A 20,478-nucleotide genomic window follows, 5' to 3' on the forward strand; every position below is an offset into this window, starting at 1 on the left:
GCCCTCTCATCCCCTCACCCTCCCACCGTTCCATAACCGCCCCTACGTCACAATCACCCATTCTGTCACCCCTCACCTCGCTTTCCTTCCAGCAGGCAGCAAATATGACACCATGACCAAGGAGGAGAGCTACAAGACCCACATGAAGCTGACCATCCACAACCTGACTGAGGACGACTTCAACACGTACCGCTGCATCGCCAAAAACAGCCTGGGGGAGACCGACGGATCCATCAGACTCTATGGTGAGAAAATTAGTTGCTTTATGCACCTCATTCCTTCTTTCATTTTCTCACATCTTCATTTACCTCATCGTCTCTTCTTTCATCCTACCCTATGGCGGTGTCACACGAACGGTCTTCTTGGCCACATTTCCATGCAACTCTACCTTTGTGATATTCTTTCAGCATCTTTTAAAGCAAAGCTTTCACATGAGCCTTCTCAGTCGCAGTCGTCAGGAAGAGCCACCAGGAATCTTGAAAAAGAGGATTATATTCAACTTTTTTTTTTTTTTTATCTTCAACCATAGCACTGAAGGAGTTGATGAAGGCTCTATCCAACAATCAAAGTCTGAAAAGTTTCTCCTAAGCTGAATACAATCTGTCATCGGACTGACGGGTTCAACACTGCGACCCCAGCCACGAGTGATCACCCTTCAGGCAAAAATAATCCTTCCCTTCACCCCTGCAGCACCTGATCCCCGCATTTCGAAGGAAAATGACATTAAAACATTCAGATGTTCCTGTTACAGTCCATCATTACTACTTCCCACCACAATAACCCTTCCCCTCACACCTACAGAGATCGAACCCCGCACTCCGAAGGAGAGCACGACTCCCAAGTCCGCCACAGAGGGTGAGGGTGGGGGCGGAGACCGGGAGGGTGAAGATAATCAGTTGAACCAGACCCACCCTGGCGACGGATCCAGCAATTACACGGGCAGGAAGGGCGGCAGGACACGCAACACCACCACCAACAGCAAGCAGATGTCCACCAAGAAGACCGGCAGAGGTGAGTCTCGGCTAATGCCCAGTGAATTTCCGGTAAAGTTACTTTTTTTTTTTTTTGTACGTTGCTAAAGATATGAAAATCTAGCCTAGGCTTTTTGCTGTGATGTACGAACACTTATATTTCGATTTGGCAAGTTCTGAGAAACCGACTGTGAAAAAAAAAAAAAAAATATGTATCGATGATTGCGTTGACTTTGATCCTAGAATTCTATATTTTCTTTCAGTTAACGCCAGACGGTTTAGTTTAGCTCAGAGAAAATCACAGCAGCCGAAGGGTTAAGGAAGAGTTCAAAAAATTTCTAAAAGATCTCAAATCTAAGCAAGTACGAAAGTGAAAAAAAAAAAAAAAATCGACGAGGAAAAAAATGCAGCTGTTCTTGGGATGGGACCTGACATGTTTTGACGGGAAACTTGGATCTGCAATGACTACAATAGAAATTAAATGGTAAACCTCGCATGGCAAAACTGGAAGGGTTATTGGGATTACATTACTTATTATATATATGTGTGTGTGAGTGTTCATGGCTGAATGGATTTGGAAGAAGGTTATCGGTAGATACGGTGATTATAATTTCGCTTTCCATGACGCCAACTAATATATTTCTAGAGTGTGGGTTGTCTGTAAATCGAGATTCGTCAAGGCGTTTACATCATCTTGACTAATTTCGTGTACTTGCTGATGAATAAAGCACGTGGAGATTTGTCACTTTTCAAGGGTAACGTTTGAGGGGATGGTGTAGTACATGAACTAATTACTGGAAGAAAAATATGTTGACAAGTGACAGTAATACAGTTAAAGACGATGAGGTCAACTTAGTATAATTGCAATCAAATGGGACATCACAGCATATGATAATGCGAGAAAACTAGCGATAAGACAGTGATGTAGCACCTAAGTGTAAGCGCGTAGCCCATATGTTGGTGCAGGTGGTCTAATGAGCGTTGAGAATGATCTTTCTAGCTCGTATCAAGGAATGGATACATTTTCTAAGTTAATGCTAGTGTTTCCATAGTGCACTAGCCAGTCTTCTTAACTTCTTCCGCCGCCAGTTGTCAGTTCGCAAGATGTGACTGGAGTGCATTTGCACTCAAGCGTGGATGTTTCTGATTCCCTTGAAAAGTCTAAAGAGGCCATGGCTAAGGACAATATGATGTAGACGCGATTGTACCGATGACAGTGGTAGTTTTGTAACTGGTGAGTGTGGTTGTGGTGTGGAAGCTTTGTGTAGTGGAAGTTTGGACGGGAGTAGACTGTTGGTAGTGTGTGTTGTCTGGGTGTGGATGGCAGGTAAATCTGTAAATCGAGATTTTTCAAGGCGTTTGCATCATCTTGACTAATTCCGTGTACTTGCTAATGAATAAAGCACGTGGAGATTTGTAATGCTGAGAGATACACTGTAGTTATGGAGGCTGGTGCCGTACATTTTGTGGGCAAAGCTACTCATTACACAAACATTAGCCTGTTCGGTGAGAATCAAGTGACAACATTGGAGACAGAGTTTGAATGCCCTGAATAAAAGATAGTGATTCAGGCCAGTTCTTGTACTTACTGTTTGCTGTTACGGCTGTATGTTTTCACTCGATTTCTTTGTCTGTCTGTCTGTCAACAACTTTATGCGAAAACTACTGGTGCGATGTTGACTAAAATTACAGGTATGATGGGCTATGACCTTCTGATCAGCTGTTTAAATGTTGGGCCAAACTGGATCAAGGCCAAGGCTGTAGGCCCAAAAAAATGTAATAAAAAATCGTTTTTTTGCCATAACTCCTTTTAGATTCGTCATATCGACATGAAACCAAATATTTCGTCATATCGACATGTGCATATTTCAAATCTGTAGCCTATTACATCCCTCATTACATAAACATTAGGTCCACAATTTGCTCTGATTCAGCACGATAACCAGAATCTAATGGACCAGTCTATCCTCATGAGAAATGTCTCCGATACTCATTATCGGTTCCATTTGTGATACTTTCCTGACACTGATTATAGTCCTAACAGAATGAAGATCACCTCCAAACCATATATCCAATATTAAATATAATGATGATGATGACGATGACGATGATTATCATCATCATCATCACCACCACCATCATCATCATCATCATCGTCATCATCATCATCATCATCATCATCATCATCATCATTAGCCTGAGTCTGTTCGCTACCAGATAAGGCCTCTCCCATCTTTTTTTTTTTTTTTTATTTTTTTTTTCCACTCTGGTCTGTTGGCTGTTACTCTGTTTCATCCAGTCCCAGCGCATCTCTGAATCTCATCTCGTCACCTTGTTTTCTGTCCGCCTCTTCCCCTCATTCCGTCTCTTGGTTGCCACTCCACTATCTCAGTTGTCCATCTGTTATCATTGTTACGAAGGACGTGACCTGCCCACATCCATTTTTGTTTTATGACTGTTGTGGCGTATATCCTTTACTTTCGTCTGTCATGTTATCCAGACTTTTTTTTTTTAACTCATTGTGGGACACCTGACACATTCATTTCGATTCTTTTCTTGGCATTCTTACATTTACATGTCAAGAATTTGGTTAGAGTCCACGTATTGATATACAAGTTCAAGCTGGGAGGACAGACTGTTTATATGAATTATTATATTGGATCATCACGTTCAAATGAAGACATGCTTAATATACTTTTTTTGAAGGAAGAAGGAACCAAAGGCTAGATGCACTCAAATTGTTCCCTCCAAGAAAAAATAAAAACAAGATAATAGAGAGCCAAATTCAAGGTCCGTTCAAGCCTGGACACACTGCGTTTAGAAGACTGGACTTCATAGGTAGTAGGGAATACAGGCAGAGGAAGACAGTTCCAGAGCTGACCTGTTGGTTACATCAAGGACTGCGAGTAACGGTTATTTCTTGCATTAAAGAGCTGGACAAAAAAGGGGGGGGGGGATGGAAGTGTACTACGCTTCCTCCATAATGGTGGAGGGATGCAGGCAGACAGTTCGGAGAAGCAGTGACTATTGGAGTGACTATAGAATAGATATAAAGATGCAACAGTGTAGCGAAGACATAGACGTTGAAAGACGTCAGAGTTAGAGACGAAAATCCTTTAACTCCGCCCTGAGAGGAGCGATATATGGGGAGCCTTCCTACATGTGAAAGTTGTACTCTACACAGGTGTGAATCGAACCCGTGTATAAATTCAACAGCTGTGCACGTGCAGGGTTAAAGAAGGCACGGAGTCGGCGAAGCACACCTAATCTCTTGCGAGCAGATTTTACAAATGAGGTAATATGACCTTTCCAAGATAAATCCAGAGAATATGAAACCCCAAGTATGTTCAAAGATGATGCAGGATTGAGCTGGGTATTGTTATAAAGTAGAGGATATTCCTGTGGTAGATTTTGTATGGTTGAGAGATGTAAGAAATGAGTTGTTGTTGCATTACAAACAACACAATTACTTTTACCCCAATCAGAGACATGAGCCAAGTCAGAAATTAGGTGTGCCATAGCCTCATCCCTTGTTTTTTGAAGTAACTGCTGAGATGGGCACTGCGAGAAGTGAACGGAAAGGTGAAAGGTGGAATCATCAGCGTATGAGTGGATAGGGTTGGATGTACAGCTTAGAAGGTCACTGATGAATAGACGGAAGAGTGTTGATGATAGAAAAGAGCCCTGAGGAACACCTTTGAGATGTCAAGTGCAATGGCAAAGCTTCCGCCAGAGTCCTGAAAGGAGGATAACCAGGAGTCTGAAAGGTAGGTGCAAAGATCGCCAGTGGAGCGTTCCTGGCGGAATCCATACTGACGATCGGAAAGAAGGTTATGATAGGAAAAGTGCTTTACTTTTTTCTTTTGTTAAGAACAGATGCAAAAACTTTAGAAATACAAGATGTTAAAACAACTGGGTGATAGTTGGAGGGTTAGGAATGGTCACCCTTCTTTAGGACGGGCTGAATGAGATCGGACTTTCAGCAGGAAGAGAAGATACAAGTTGACAGACAAAGGTGAAAGAGTTTACCTAGGCAGAGTCTAAGCACAGAAGCATAGTTCTTGAGGACAACAATAGGGACCCTATCAGGCCCATATGCCTTGTTAGTACAGTATTAAGGCCAGTGATGGTAAAAAACACATCAGTTGAAGAGTTTTTAATGTCAGCCACGAGAGGTCAGAAGGGGGAAGTGATGGAGGAACAGTACCGGAATCGTCAAAGGTGGAATTGGAGGAGAGTGTTATGACATGGGGGGGGGGGAGGAATATCCTGCCTTCTTGAGTGTTCCCAATTACAGATGTCTGACCACTTGGTTATTGGTCCACCCTTCACTGTGATGGCAGCTTTTCAAGTTCATTCTTGCTGTCACCAACTGGTTACTCGATGGACGTACCGGAGTAAGAAACAATCTTTATCAGCCCCTGTTTTGCGACGACAGCTCTTCCAGCCCACTCTTACTGCAACAGCCAGTGCTATTCAGCTTACAAAGGGCCTCTCGGATCGGAGGAATTAAATGAGTGTCAAAACATGTAGTGAACGGAGATCCCTATTTTACCTTAGTGTTTTGTAAGACTTAACGCCCCAATAGTACGGAGACGTTTCTGTAGTTTATTCTTTGCTGCTGCCAGATATATTTCATCCCGTTAAGGAGGACTCCCTGACTCCCTAGTAGCGAAGAGGATAATTATATATATATATATATATATATATATATATATATATATATATATATATATATATATATATATATATATATATATTTATTTATTTATTTATTTATTTATATAATAAGTTGAATAAAATCGTCTGGATATTGCGAGAATGAAGATAAAATTATGTCATAGTAAGAGAGAGAGAGAGAGAGAGAGAGAGACACCTTTACCTTACTGACTCACGACTAAAGTTGCTGAGCCTCTGCCTCATGACTTAGGCTCGTCATTGGTTCTCATGTTTTAGGTTCACTCGTCCTCCGTTCCCCACTCGCTGGTTCTACAGTAATTTGTTCTCGTGCCTTTGACTCAACAATAAGACGCTCTGTTGCCTTTATATTTTCAGTAATTCATTCTGCTGCTTTTGGTTTCGCAGTAATCTGCTGGACTGCCTTTGATTCCTTATTAAAAGGTTTTATAACCTTTGATTTTACGGTAATTGGCTATTTTTTCCTTTACCGCAAGGCAGAAGGAGAATGTTTTTGCCAGCGTCTGTGTGTGTGTGTGTGTGTGTGTGTGTGTGTGTGTGTGTGTGTGTGTGTGTGTGTGTGTGTGTGTGTGTGTGTGTGTGTTCCCAACATATCTCGAAAAGTTGTGGACGAATTTTCACCAAACCCTCGGGAAGTAGCAGCTCCGTGGATGTGCAAAAGCTTATTACTTTGGTGTGGATTTGATCAGTGACGGCCGAATGCCAGCAGCCATATGTTTTTTAATACGGACTGGCTTTTTGCGAAGCGCGGTGACTGAATTCCATAGAGTTTTACGATTTTTCTCCAAAATAATTTTGTAGGTAAATTGTACCTAATCCAACGACATATTTTAGCGGGCGATTAGCATTCGGCCCCCAAATGCATTTGTTTCAGTTATACGGTAATTGCGCTATTGTCTTTGGCTATGCTGTTATTATTCCTCTTGGCGTTGGTTTTCTAATCATCAGTTTTCATTTCACTGGTTCACCCACTCGCATTTTTTGTATCGGTTCTCCCACCACAAGTCTTGTTGTCCTTCGGTCTTTCAGTCAGGGTTCTTCTCCCATCGTGTCTGTTGTCAGCGGTTCACCCACCATTGATTCTGTTGCCATCTGTTTATCACACCTCTCCCCTCGCCTGTGTATCGGTTCAGTTGCCCTCAGTTGTTCTGTCCCGGTTCTTGGGTGTAACTTTCTGCTTTTCTGCCTTCGGATTTGTTTAGTCGCCTTTGGTTTACACGTCCTTGTTTCCTCCCATCCTGGTTCTCCCGCCGTTGGTTCTGTTTCCTTGGGTTCTCCCGGCATCAGTTTTGTCGTCTTTGGCACAGTGGACCTTGGTTTGGTTGTCCCCTGGTCCACCATTGCCCGCTTCTCACTCCCTTAATTGATCTGTGTTCGGTCGTCTCAGTACCCATTCTCCCATCATAGGTTGCTCTCTCTCTCTCTCTCTTGTTCTTTATCTACCATTCTGCTTCCTTAGGTTCTCTGTTATTGGTTCTGTCCCCTCCCCCGCCCCCCCCCCCGGCCTCGCAATCAGTGTCACATCATCCATGGTTCTGTTGCCTTCTTATGCTTTGCCTCTTTTCCGTGTCCTGCATTTTTTTTTTTTTCTGCACTCGGTTCCGTTTCCTCTGGTTCTTTACCCTCGCTTCTGTTTCTTTTCGCTGGTTTTCATCGTTTTTTTTTTCTATGGTTCTCTGTCCCTGGCTTCCGTTGCCCTTGGTCCTCTGTCTTAGGTTTGTTCTGCCCTCGTCAAGGATAGTGTGAGCGGGGTCTACTTTAGCTTTGTGTGTGTGTGTGTGTGTGTGTGTGTGTGTGTGTGTGTGTGTGTGTGTGTGTGTGTGTGTGTGTGTGTGTGTGTGATATGAACAGTATAACTCAAACAGACTAAATCAATATTCGTGAAAGTTGGAAGTGTTGAGCGTCAGCCAAGGGAAATGGGCATTATCCTGAGAACCTCAGAGGTCAAGGTCACCTGGCAAGATCAGTTTAAATAGTTTTGATCCGAATTAGACCGAACTTTGCTGAACGGTTTTGTGTAAAGTAAGGATATCGAGTTTCGAGTTTGAAGATGGCCAAAGGTCAAGGTCACAGGGCAAGGTCAAATGTTGAACCCTGTAGCACAGATACACTGGTTAGATTTAAACTAAACCCAGTGGAATGACTGAAGGTCGGTCAGGGAGGGAAAGACTGGATTTTGAGAACAATAAGTCAAAGGTTAAGCTCATGGGGCAATTTCAACTGACTCCTAACCCGACTTGGGCCAAATCTGGTGGAAATGTCACTGCTCAGAAAAAATGAAGGAATTCGATGTTGAGAACAGTTGGTCGAAGGTCAGCGTCACAAGCCCAAGTCCAGTGCTGGGCCCTTAGATCAGTTCTAGGCGCGGGCGGTGTACCCTTTTAGTGCCTCTGGCTTGCTTTGGTGTCTGATCTGGATTTTTCTGTTATTTTCTTCAGTTCCTTTGCACTCGGTTCTCCCTCCTTGAGTTCAGTGTTCTGGAGTGTTTATATTGGTTCTGCATCCTGGTTCTGTTCCCTTTGGTTCTCTGCCCTTGCTTCCGTGTCGCTTAATTCCCTTGTAGTCTGTTTTCGTTCCCATGGTTCTCTGTTTTTCCTCCTCTGGTTCTCTACTATCGGTTCTGTATCCTCGCATGTACTTCCTCTGGTTCAGTGTCCCGGTTCTGCTCCCTGGTGACGCCTTGCACTCTATTCTCACTTTCAAATATCCAATTAATTGAAAGCGAAGAATTCCAATTACGGAGGGTTAGTTTGATCTGTGGCCCTCGTCTCTCTCTCTCTCCTCTCTCTCCGTCTCGCTGCTTTCTTTGTCTCTCTGTATGTTTCTGTCTAGTCTTTATCTCTCGCCGTCTCTTTGTCTGTTTCTCCTTGTATCATTCCTTCTCTCTCTCTCTCTCTCTCTCTGTGTGTGTGTGTGTGTGTGTGTGTGTGTGTGTGTGTGTGTGTTCATTGGTTTCATTACCTCCGCCAAGGAGGTTATATTTTCACCCTTGTCTGTTTGTTGGTTGGTTGGTTTGTGAACAAGATTACACAAAAACTACTTGAAGGATTTCCACGAAACTTGGTAGAAGAATGGGCCTTGGCCCAAAATAGACTCCAATAAATTTTGGCGCGGATCCGGATAAAGGTGCGGATCCAGGATTTTTTTTTTTTTTTTTCACGTTCTTTAACATTGTTTGATAGCGCGTTTTTCGACATTTTCATAAAATTTTCAGTGAATATTGCATGGATCTTGATGTAGAAAATCGGCATATTTTGGATGTTGGTATCTGCGAATGTGTTCAGTTTGGCGCAGGTCCATGTAAAATTCCGGATCTAGCGGTTTTAAATATGCCTTTATGGGGGGAGGGGGGTAGTCTTTTTCCAGCTGCCGTACAGTAACAAATAGGGCTACAGACTTGCAGAGCTGTACCTATTACAAAGGTGAGGATTACAGTACGTCTTGGCGTAGGTATGTGCGCTGCTGAGTGAAATTCTAGTTTTGTCTGTTTTTATCGCCTTTTTTATGTTCTCTGTGTCTCTTTTCTGTCACTTTGTTTCTGTTTCGTCTTTGTCTCACTTCATCTCAGTCTGTTTCATTTGGTCTCCTTCTACCTGTGAGTGACCTGTCTGTCTGTCTGTCTTTTTGTGTGCCTGTTTTTCTCTGTTTCTTCTGGTTTCCTTCCGCCTCTATGTCTGTCTGTCTGTCAGTCTGTCTGTCTGTCTGTCTGTCTCTCTCTCTCTCTCTCTCTCTCTCTCTCTCTCTCTCTCTCTCCATCCGTATTTTCCCGTCTTATCTCTCCCTCAGCCTACCAGTCTCTGTACCTTCTGTTCCTCTCTGTTGCTACTGTGGTCATTGAACTCTTAAAACGAACTGCAATCTCTTTTATCTTCTGTCTTTAGTATATCGTATTATTGACATTATATTTCCATGTCTGTTTTAGCGTCTTATTATGTCTCCCCATGATCTACTCTCTCTCTCTCTCTCTCTCTCTCTCTCTCTCTCACTCTCTCACTCACCGTAATCGCCCGCCTGCCCCTGCTGTTTCTCTGTCCATCATCCTTTTCCAATTAGCTGCGCCTCCTTTGGTTTATTTACCCTTTAACTTTATAACAATACCAAAACTTCCGGGATTTGGGGCGAAGTGATGGGGCAAGTTGTGAGGGGGAGGGAGAGGGGGAGAGGATGGAAGAGGGAGGGGAGAAGAGAGGGGAGGAGAGGGAAGGGGAAGGAAGGGAGGAGAGTGGGGGATGCGGGAGGTGAGAAGGAGGTGAGAGAGGAAGGGGAGAAGAATGAAAGAATGAGGGGAATAAGAGGGAAGAGGGAAAGAAGAGGGATGAGGGAGAAGAGAAGAGGAAGCAGACAGAGACGAGGGACGAAGGAAGGGAGAAAGATGGAGAAGAAAGGGGCTTGTGAAGGGAGATGAGAGAAGGAGTGGAATAAAGTAGAGGAGAGGGAGAGTAGAAGCTGTGAGAATGAGGGAGAAGGGAAGAATGAAGTAGGCAAGTAAGAAAGAGGAGAAGAGGAAGAGAAGTTAATAAGGGAAAATGGGAAAAGAATTTAATGGAGATGCTTAGGGGAGCTGGTGGAGAAACAAAAAGGGAAAGAAAGGTGGAGATTGAGGAGAAAAAGAAGGGAGACTGAAAGAAGGGGAATGGAAGGTGAGGAGACAAGTAACTAGTGAGGAAGGGAGGGAGAGGGAGGAAGGAGGGAAGAGCGAAGAATGGAGAAAAAGGAACATGCGAGAAGTGGGAACGAAGGGACGACTGAATGAGGGAGGAGGAAAGGCGGAGAGAAAAGGGAAAGTGATGGGGAAACATGATGAGGGAAGAAAGAAGGGAAAAGGGGAGATCATGTAGAAAGAAAACGGGAGAAGTATAGACGAAGGGAGTAAAAAAACAGAGGAGAGGAGGACGAGCAGAGTGGACGCTGGTACAAGAAGGAGGAAGACTGAAGAAGGACTGAAGGGAAGAAGAGAGGACGAATAACAGAGAGGAGTGGGAGGAAAAGAAGAAGAAGAAGCAAGAGGAAAAGGAGGAGAAAAGGGAGATTGGGCGAGGAAGAGAGGGCTACTGAGGGCGAAACGGAACAGGAACACGTTAAGGGAATTGGGGTTATAAACTGAGGAAAGGAAAGGAGAGGTGTGAGAAAGAGAAGGGAATTCGAGGAGGAGGAAGAGGAGGGAAGATTGGTGGGGAAGAGAGTATTGAGGAGTAGAGGAAGAAATCCTTGAGGGGAAGTGGGGAAAGAGGGGAGGCAAGGGAAAACTGAACATCAAGGAGGGTGAAGAAAGACGAATATTTTTACAGTAGGGAAACTGTAGGTGAAAGGGTGAGAGGAAAGAGAGGGAAGAAGGAAGATGTGGAAGAAGAAAAGGTAGGAGGAAGTATGAGAAGAACTAGAGTTTTGTGTGTGTGTGTGTGTGTGTGTGTGAGAGAGAGAGAGAGAGAGAGAGAGAGAGAGAGAGAGAGAAAGGAATCAGTAAGAGGAGGGGAGTTGATGAGACAAAAATTTTGACTCCATACTGTATAGAGAAGCTGTATGAGGTGAAATGCCCCACACATCAGAGTTGTACACCACACATGGGCGCCTAAGATCTCCGTAGGAATTCAGCCATTGTGGAGGGGTAAAGGAAGTACAGAGTCTCTTTCCATTCAGTCACCTGGAAGTGGATTTTACGAGGGACATAATGTCACCTTTTATAATAGGTCTGGAGAGAAAGAAATTCCAAGGATGTTGAGAGTTAATGTAAGACTGAATTGTGTATTGCTTAATATTAAGGCATATTCGTGTAAGAGAGTTTTGCGGGCAGAAGGAATTAGGAATTGAGTGTTTTATGCATTAAAACAGCAAGATTTGTTTTACCTTAGTCAGAAATAACAACCAAGTCAGAAGTCAGGTGTGTCATATTCTTATCCAGTGATCGCTGAAGCCATTGCTGTGATGGACGGGTGGAGAGGTGAAGGATGGAGTCTTCAGCGTATGGGTAGACAGGGCTTGATTTGCAGCTCAGAAGATCGTTGATGAATAGAAGGAAGAGAGTTGGTGACAGGGCAGAATGTTGTCAAACACTGTCAGTGAAAATTGTAGAAGGACAGTGGCTGCCTATGTGAGCAGCCTTAGAACGACCAGCAAGGACGCGAGACATGAACCCTCCATACCATTGAGAAAACCTCCGTAATGCACAAAGCACGAGAGCACACTCAGATGGCTCTCGCCGATGGAAGCAGTAATCATTCCATGGAAATTTAAAAGCAACTGCTTGAAAACCTCTCAATCAACAGTACCAAAATGCCACAGACACCATTATTTGGGAGGGTCTACAAGCCTTGCTGGAACAATAGAACAAATTATTAATATAATACTGCGATTGGAGAAGCCCAGCCAAGAGAGGAGATTGACACAGTATGCAGAAGGATTAGTATCAAGAGTAAGGCTAAGTATGTTGAAATCTCTCCAAAGCGTCAGTGTTAAGGGTAGGATGGTGCACAAGCTGCTCTAGGTCATCAGGGATAGAGAAGATGTAGGTTTATTTACCAGGTGGATCAGTGACTGGAGAGGAAAGCCAAACTTGATGATGCACATTGAAATAACCTGTAATGGAGATTTCGTAGAAAGAAATTGATAGAATGTTTTCCATTTTAGAAATAAGATACTCAGAGAATTTTTTATAGTCAGTAGTAATAGGGGATAAGAAAGCAACAGAAATATATTTAGTCTGAAAATGGCTAGAAAGCTGAAGCCAGAATCTAGAGAGAACAAGAGATTCAAGTTTGGGAATACAAAGAGCTAATTAGGTTGTCCACATACTTGCTACAGCCTCCTTAAGCTTTGAAGTGATTATAGCGACAACAGGTGGACACAGAAAAGTAGCTACAGTCAGTTTCAGCTGAGTCTCAGCGAGAAGATAAGGCTTAGGAGAGGGGAAGTGTAATCAGCAGAGAGCAAGTTGGAGGACGACCACGACTTTTGCAGAAAATGAAAGTGTCAGGCAATGGTTCAGGACATTTCATTTGTCTGTCACCGGGAGACAGGATGGAGAAGGGGGTATGTATGCCCCCCCTTCCCCCAAGTACTCCGAGACTGGAGTCAGACAGTGACTTTAAAAACTTTTGAATAGACAGTATTATGTGTCAGGTTACGAGTTTACGGATATTGATACCAGACGACACAAAACGATTTGATCAAGCATGCATTATCTGTCTATATATCTATACAATATGTATGCCATTATGCATGTCTACATCTATCAACCAGTCTGTCTGTTTATCTATATATCTATCTATTTACCCACCCATCTCTGCACACACACACACACACACACACACACACAAGCTTGTCATGTACTGAATCAGAAGAAGACAAGGGGACCAGTAGCGTATGATTTACACAGTGGTAGAGGCGTGTGTCGCGAAGAAATGTGTGTGTGTGTGTGTGTGTGTGTGTGTGTGTGTGTGTGGAGAGGTATATGAGGTTGTGTAATATTTGTGTCCATTAAGACAGTTGAGGTTGCTTGAACGACTTTGTTCCTGTACATGAAGTAGAGCAACATCAGGAAAATGTCACGAAATCCCCAGTTCATGTCATGAATTAAGAGGATGACTCAGTACAAAAGCACCACGGCAAAGTGGCATCAGCGTGGCCCATATAGTTTTCACGACCGAATGGTGTGAAGTTTGGTAACGAAGTACCTCATCTCAGTGAGTATCCTTGATTGCATGATGAACTACTGCAACTTCATGAATTGTAACCCAGTCGGCTCTTACGTGACTGATGTGTTGATTCCCATCAGAAAAGAAGGCTAGGCTCTGGGGTACTTCTTTCCATAGGCTGTAATGGGGGGTCATCCACTCTGACTGTGTAACTGAGATGGTCTTGGAGTGGTTTCATGGAATCGTGAACGAGAATATGAATCTTGCGAGAAAAATATTTTACGTGGCCTTGAATCATTGCTTTTCTGCTTGCTGTCATACATTTCTGAATCTTCATTGGATGATTGACACATAGATCTGTCTCCAGCTACACTCTATATGTACCAGTCCCCAACCACTTGTTTCCCCCGAGGAACCTGTTCCCACATTGACATACCTCCCCCCCCCCCCCACTTATTACCCCCTTGGACCAGTTATCCTACATGGACCTGTTTTCTCCCATCGGTATGTTCTAACCCCTGGATCATTCTTACCCTATGGACCTATTTTCACCATGAACCTGATTTGTTCTTGGAGGTAATTTTCATGTGGACTAATTTTTCCAATGGCCTATTCTTCAGTGAACTTATTATCCTCATGGACCTATTTTTTCTTAAGGAGATATTTTTCATATGAATAAATTTTCCCCAATGTCCTCATCTTCCCATGGGTCTACTATATCCAGGGACTGATCCATTTTCCTCATGGGCTTGGTCTGTTCGCAGACCTATATCCCCCAAGGATCAATTTTTACATATGGCTATTCTTTTCCATGGACCTATTTTACCACTGACCTATTTTCCCTCCCTGAACCTTTTTTTGTCTTTGACCTATTTCTTCCTGGACCTATTTTCTCCCTTAAACGTTTTTCCCCATGGACCTATATCCACTAATGGGCCTTTCTTCTCCACAAAGGTAAACACGGAGTTTACACATAGACCAATATTCGTCCATGGAGCTATTTTCCCTATGGACCCAGTTTTTCCCATAAGACCCATGATCCTACTTGGGTTCATTTTCCCAAGGTCATACTCCCTGTGGGCCTGTTTCTACCATGGTTTCTTTTCGCCCCTTGAGCCTGTTTTCCCACTACCCACCCACCCACTCACCCCATTGAAACTGCTGGTCCCGTCAACTCAACCTGTCTGTGCATCCCCATCCACCCACCCACCTCACCTCATCCACACTACCCACCCCACCCCACCCCACCAGTCCATCTCACCCCGCCAACCCTGCTAGCTCCACCCCTCACTCGGCCCATTCTAACCTTCCGTCCACCAATATACCCATCCGGCCATCAACTTTCACCAGACGACTTGCAAGTTCACACACACACACACACACACACACACACACACACACACACACACACACAAGCAGAGAGAGAGAGAGAGAGAGAGAGAGAGAGCTGCACACTTGTTTTTGCAGCATAGATGTAATACAGTTAGAGGAGGAACTTGATATGCCTGACCTGGTGCTTGTAGAATGAAAGAAGAGCATTCAGGAGCCGAATTCTAATCGCCAGCCAGAATACGCTGTTGGCCAACTTACAAGCTACATACAAACTAAATGCGAAGGAAATTCGCAAAACTCTATAGAATTCAGTCACCGCGTTTCACGAAAAGCCAATCCATATTAAAGAAACTAGTTGACCTTTGGCAGCTGTCTTGATGACCTTGATCCAGAGTGCCAGTTTTCGAAATCGTCCAAGATTTTGGCCATACCTTGATACCCTGAAGGTTTCATGTTGATAGCTCAAGCTGTTCATGAGATATAATGGTAACAGATAAACACACACACACACACACACACACACACACACACACACACACGGGCAAAAACATTATCACTTCGCCTTGCTAAGGGCGGGCGACAATTAGAGCTTCCCAAAGTGCCATACGAGAATTGTGGTTGTGAGGGAGATGCTGTTATACAAAATGCGCCTCAGTTTATGGTTAAATCTGCACATCGGTAGGGCCACGGCCTGTCAGCTTAACTTCAATCTTTAGTTCGTTCCTTGAGTTCTAAATCATTTTTCCACCCGTCACAGAACGGAAAGTTTTATCAGCATCTCTCTCTGTCTCTCTCTCTCTCTCTCTCTCTCTCTCTCTCTCTCTCTCTCTCTCTCTCTCTCTCTCTCTCTCTCTTTGTCTGTCTGTCTGTCTGTCTGTCTGTCTCTCTCTCTCTCTCTCTCTCTCTCTCTCTCTCTCTCTCTCTCTCTCTCATCTATCTATCTATATATAAGGAAGACAATTCTGTCTTGAGGCTAAGCAATCTTCTTAGGTGTCACACGTCTTAGCTTCGTGGGCGTTAATGTCTACCGTTCGTAATAAATAGATGCAGGGGCTGACTCATTCGGGAGTGATATGACTGTACTGGAGGAGGTGTTTATTGTGATATGCTGGCGGCTGTTCTGGAATGTCAGTGAACACTCTTGCAGTAAGATTCAGGTCCACAAAATTCTTCGTTATCCTAGTCTAGAATCGACCTCGTGTCTTTATTAACAATACCCAGTTATTCTGTCCACTCCCTCAACGCCTGTCCGATCTAAAAAGGAAGTTATGCTTTCACCCCTGTCTGTCTTCTTTGTATGTCCACGGGATTACAGAATAACAAATAGGACCTTCATAATGGGAAAGTTTCTTAAAATAAATTTGCATGCATACTGGTCAGTCAAGAATTCATTGTGTGTGTGTGTGTGTGTGTGTGTGTGTGTGTGTGTGTAATTATTTAATTCTATCCATCTGTCTGTCTATCTCTATCGATCGAGTGAATCAGGTATTGAGAGTATCCATCCGCAGAACCACGGAGTTATTGTACATTCTCTGTCCGTCCATGCAATACAAGTAATCCACTAACAGTTTATGGCTGGTCCACAGCAGAGCCAGACATCCTCACTGGGAAGGAGCTAGTCATAACCCACCATACTGTCGTGGGATGGGACAGCAAGGGAGAAGGCATCGAAATTGTACCCTGTCGTATGTTCCAGCTTAAAGCAAGAGTTCGCGCCAAATCTGTCACATTGCCTTACTTCATACTCTCTCTGTCTACCTGTCTATCTATCACCCTTCAGGGATTTAGGTCGTGTTTAGGCTGAAATGAATGTAAGTCGACCACCCAGATTCCATAAAATTTGGTTTGTGGTCGATATAGTTAGTTGTCTTTATGTCCGTTATCTTGGAGTCAGCCGTATTTTAAGTCAATTGTCTTCGAGTCATTGCTTCGATTCAGTGGCTGTTGAGTTAGTGGGGCATTAACTTTGAGAGGAATCATTAACTTAGTGGTCTTTGAGTCGGGATAAGTGATTTTACTTCTCTCTCTCTCTCTCTCTCTCTATCCTCTCTCTCTCTCTCTCTCTCTCTCTCTCTCTCTCTCTCTCTGTCACACACACACACACACACACACACACACAGTACGTTCTTGCTTTCTCGACCTCTCAGTCACGCTCTGGTTTGCTCCTTCCTTCGTCCCCTTCCCCCGCCCTCCCTCTCTCTCCCTCTTTCTCTCCCTCTCCCTCCCCTGGCCTGCCTTATGTCATAGCGGGTGGCTGGGGGTCTGATACATAATTCAAGGCTGGTGGGTTGGCGCTGGGTGACGGACTGCGCGATAAAGTGCAGTAAAAATGTGCTAGATTACCCTGATTGTGGTGGCCGTTTGTTACTGCTGCGACCGGGAGAGCCAGGCTGACCCCCTCCACTCCCCACACCCCTTCACCTTCTGCGCTCTCACTTCCTCGGCTTGATTCTCTCTCTCTCTCTCTCATTGAATTTTGGATGATTTAAGCTGCCTTTCTCTTGGCTGTATGTTACATCTCTCTTTCAACGTACATTACTTTTAACTCTTTTCGTATCTGTCTAATCTATCTATCTATCTATCTGTGTCTATCTATCTATCTATCTTTGTCTGTCTATCTGTTTGTCTATCTGTCTGTGTGTCTGTCTAATTATCAATATTTCTCTTTCTACCTGTCTAGCTTTTTGTCTAGCTTTTTATCTTTCTGTCTGTCTTTGTCTGTCTATCTGTGTCCGTCTGTTTGTCTGTTTATCCATATTTCCGTCTATCTATCTGTATGTTTGTGTCTGTCTGTTTGTCTGTCTAGCCGCATTTCTGCCTATCTATCTATCTACATATCTTTATATTTAGAACAGAGATTCACTCTGCGATGAGGCTATGTTTTTTATATTCATCTAAACCTTGATTTCTGAATAATAATAATAATAATAATAATAATAATAATAATAATGACAAGATGATGATGATGATGACGCCGAGGGTAATCATCAAGATGGAAAACGAATTAATTGAGAGTCACTATGAAATGTTTGGGTGTTTTGTTTGTTGTTTTGAACCCCGGACACACACACACACACACACACACACACACACACAGCAAAGTACGTGATCGTCTGTCTAATCTAAATGTGTGTTGCTGGGTCCTCCTAACCCCTTGAATCCGGTGATGCATATTATTGGTTTATCATTTCTTCCTACACACATTTTCATCCAGATCGTGGGAGACCTAATTTATGGAAGGTGTGTATTGAGGATCTGTTTAACCCCTGCAGATTGGAAAGTGTATCCTAAGGTAAATTTATTCTTTTCGTGATAAGAGTAAAATGCAGAATTCGCATCCTGGAAATGCTAAGCTCGTGACATTCCACATTCAACGCCTTGGAAATACTGGATCTGTGACATCAAAATCAGCGCCATGGCAGTGCTGGTCTTGTGACATTCAGCCTTGTCTTCAATTAGTAAACGTGGTGTGAGTTTAGACCCTTTATCTTTGCTCCGTCTGTGAGTATGAATGCTTTTATATGACTAATGTTGCTCTCCCCTCTAACCAATGTGATTATTAAGAGAAGGCACAAAATCTCACTATAAAGATATTTATATTTATCCGTATTAATATTGCCAGATGGCCAGTCCTGGGTGGCCGTTGCAAAAAATACACCTCCAAGCCACTCTGATCCGTATTATTGATGGGATAGGATGCTACGTAACGCGTCATCATCAGCGATTTCTTTTTCACCTTCATATCCTCTTCCTTCTTACGGATGCAATCTTTGTCGGTAGTATAACGACGTAAGTAACAATGAGGAGAGTATTAAGACGCTGTACGCAGTGAAAATCGGTTAGTAAGAGGTGATGCCTACGTAGTGCCCGGTGTCATCAGGAATAAGGCCCTCTCACAAACCAACACTGGCTTCACTCACCCAACCCAAGCCCTACTCACTCACCCATTCACTGTCTCTGTCTTACTCTTTGTCTGTCAGTGTGTGTGTGTGTGTGTGTGTGTGTGTGTGTCTCTCTCTCTATCTATCTATCTATCTTTCTCTCTCTCCTGCTTGATGCTTGTGCCTGGTTTCTGACCTTCCACTGCCTTCTTCATGCAAAGGAGACAGGCACGGGTTGAAAGCGAAGAAAAAAGAATTCTCAAGGTCACTGAATGTCGTAATGGCGAAGCAGCGAGAGGCGTTGTAAATAACAGATAAGACAAAGTTCGTTAAGAAAACTCAAAGGATTCTACAGTAAATAAGTAACATGCCTGAACACCTAGGGATTTGGCTTTCAGGTGACCAGAGTTTGTGTTACAGATTTGAAACATTTACCATCGACTCCCAGCAAGATAACACAGAACCAAGGGCTGTTTAGAAGCTGCATAAATATTTGACAGGGGGTTGCAGTCCAGACCCATGTTAACTTAATTGAAGCAGGAATGTGTTTTGTCATGCTCTTGTTGAAGCTTAGGAGAGAGAGAGAGAATTAAGGCAAAACGGGAGTATAGATTAAGAGAGGAAGTGTACAAAAAGAAGTATGAAAGAGAGCAAATTACACCTATACAAGAGTAAAGTTTGAGAGGATGTCTGAGAGAGGAGCCGAAAGGGAATCAATTAAAGCGAGGCAGGAGTAAAGTGTAAGAGAGAGAGTGTGTGTAAAGAAGACCGTATGTGTGACATTTAGCTTTTCTCACTTCTTCTGCCACCAGGCTAGAGAGTCAGCAGGTGTGTGTGTGTGTGTGTGTGTGTGTGTGTGTGTGTGTGTGTGTGTGTGTGTGTGTGTGTGTGTGTGTGTGTGTGTGTCTTAGCCACATAGTTGGTACAGGAGTCCCTCCTGTTGTTCTCAAGTACTGTGCTTCTGTGCCTACACCCTGCCTAGGCAAACTCCTGCGGATTTTATCTATCAACTTGTACCTTTCCTTCTTGCTGGAAGTTTGCTCTCATTCAGTCAATCCCAAAGAAGGGTGACCATTCCCAGCCCTCTGACTTTCGTCCAATTGTTTTAACATCCTGTATCTCAAAAGTTTTCGAGTCAATTCCTAATAGAAAAATTTTAAAGCATCTTTCCTATCACAACCTTCTTTCTGATCGTCAGTATGGGTTCCGTCAGGGACGCTCCACTGGCGATCTTCTCACTTACCTTTCAGACTCCTGGTCATCCTCCTTTCAGGAGTTTGGCAAAAACTTTGCCATTGCACTTGACATCTCAAAGGCTTTCGATCGAGTCTGGCATAAATCTTTAATTTCCAAACTGCCCTCCTACGGTTTCTATCCTTCTATCTGTGCCTTCATCTCTAGCTTCCTTTCTGGTCGTTCTATAGCCGCTGTTGTAGACGGCCATCGTTCTTCTCCTAAATCTATCAACAGTGGTGTTCCTCAGGGCTCTGTCCTATCACCAACTCTCTTCCTTTTATTCATCAATGACCTTCTGAGCTGTACATCTAACCCTATCCACTCATACGCTGATGACTCCACCCTTCACCTTTCCATTCGGTTCCCGCAGCGTCCATCTCAGCAGTTACTTCAGCAAACAAGGGATACCTAATGTCTGACATGGCTTGTATCTCTGACTGGGGTAAAAATAATCTGGTTGTTTTTAATGCATCAAAGACTCAGTTTTTACACCTATCAACCAGACAAAATCTTCCACAGGTATACCCACTAATGCTTAATAATATTCAGCTTAGTCCTGCATCATCCTTGAACATGCTTGGGGTTTCATTTACTCGGGACTTATCTTGGAAAGTTCATATTACATCTCTTGTAAAATCTGCTTCCAAGAGATTAGGTGTGCTAAGCCGACTCCGTTCTTTCTTTACCCCTGCACAATTGTTCACTCTACAGTATACAGGGGTTTTATCC

The 20,478-nt window shown here is 43.5% G+C and overlaps 1 protein-coding gene across 1 annotated transcript in view; it reads left to right on the forward strand.

Moving 5' to 3' along the window:
• The window catches only part of LOC145401316 (lachesin-like), a 158,785-nt gene that overhangs the window by 88,083 nt on the left and 50,224 nt on the right, over nucleotides 1-20,478 (forward strand). The window contains exons 7-8 of the mRNA XM_080273642.1: nucleotides 93-245; nucleotides 802-1,011. Of these exons, the coding sequence (XP_080129768.1) occupies nucleotides 93-245; nucleotides 802-1,011 (363 nt within the window). The remainder of the gene's footprint in view (nucleotides 1-92; nucleotides 246-801; nucleotides 1,012-20,478) is intronic.

Source organism: Coenobita brevimanus, chromosome 55 (genome assembly GCF_032717465.1).
Source record: "Coenobita brevimanus isolate Jiangsu-jjx chromosome 55, ASM3271746v2, whole genome shotgun sequence".
In the NCBI taxonomy this organism is placed as follows: Eukaryota; Metazoa; Arthropoda; class Malacostraca; order Decapoda; family Coenobitidae; genus Coenobita; species Coenobita brevimanus.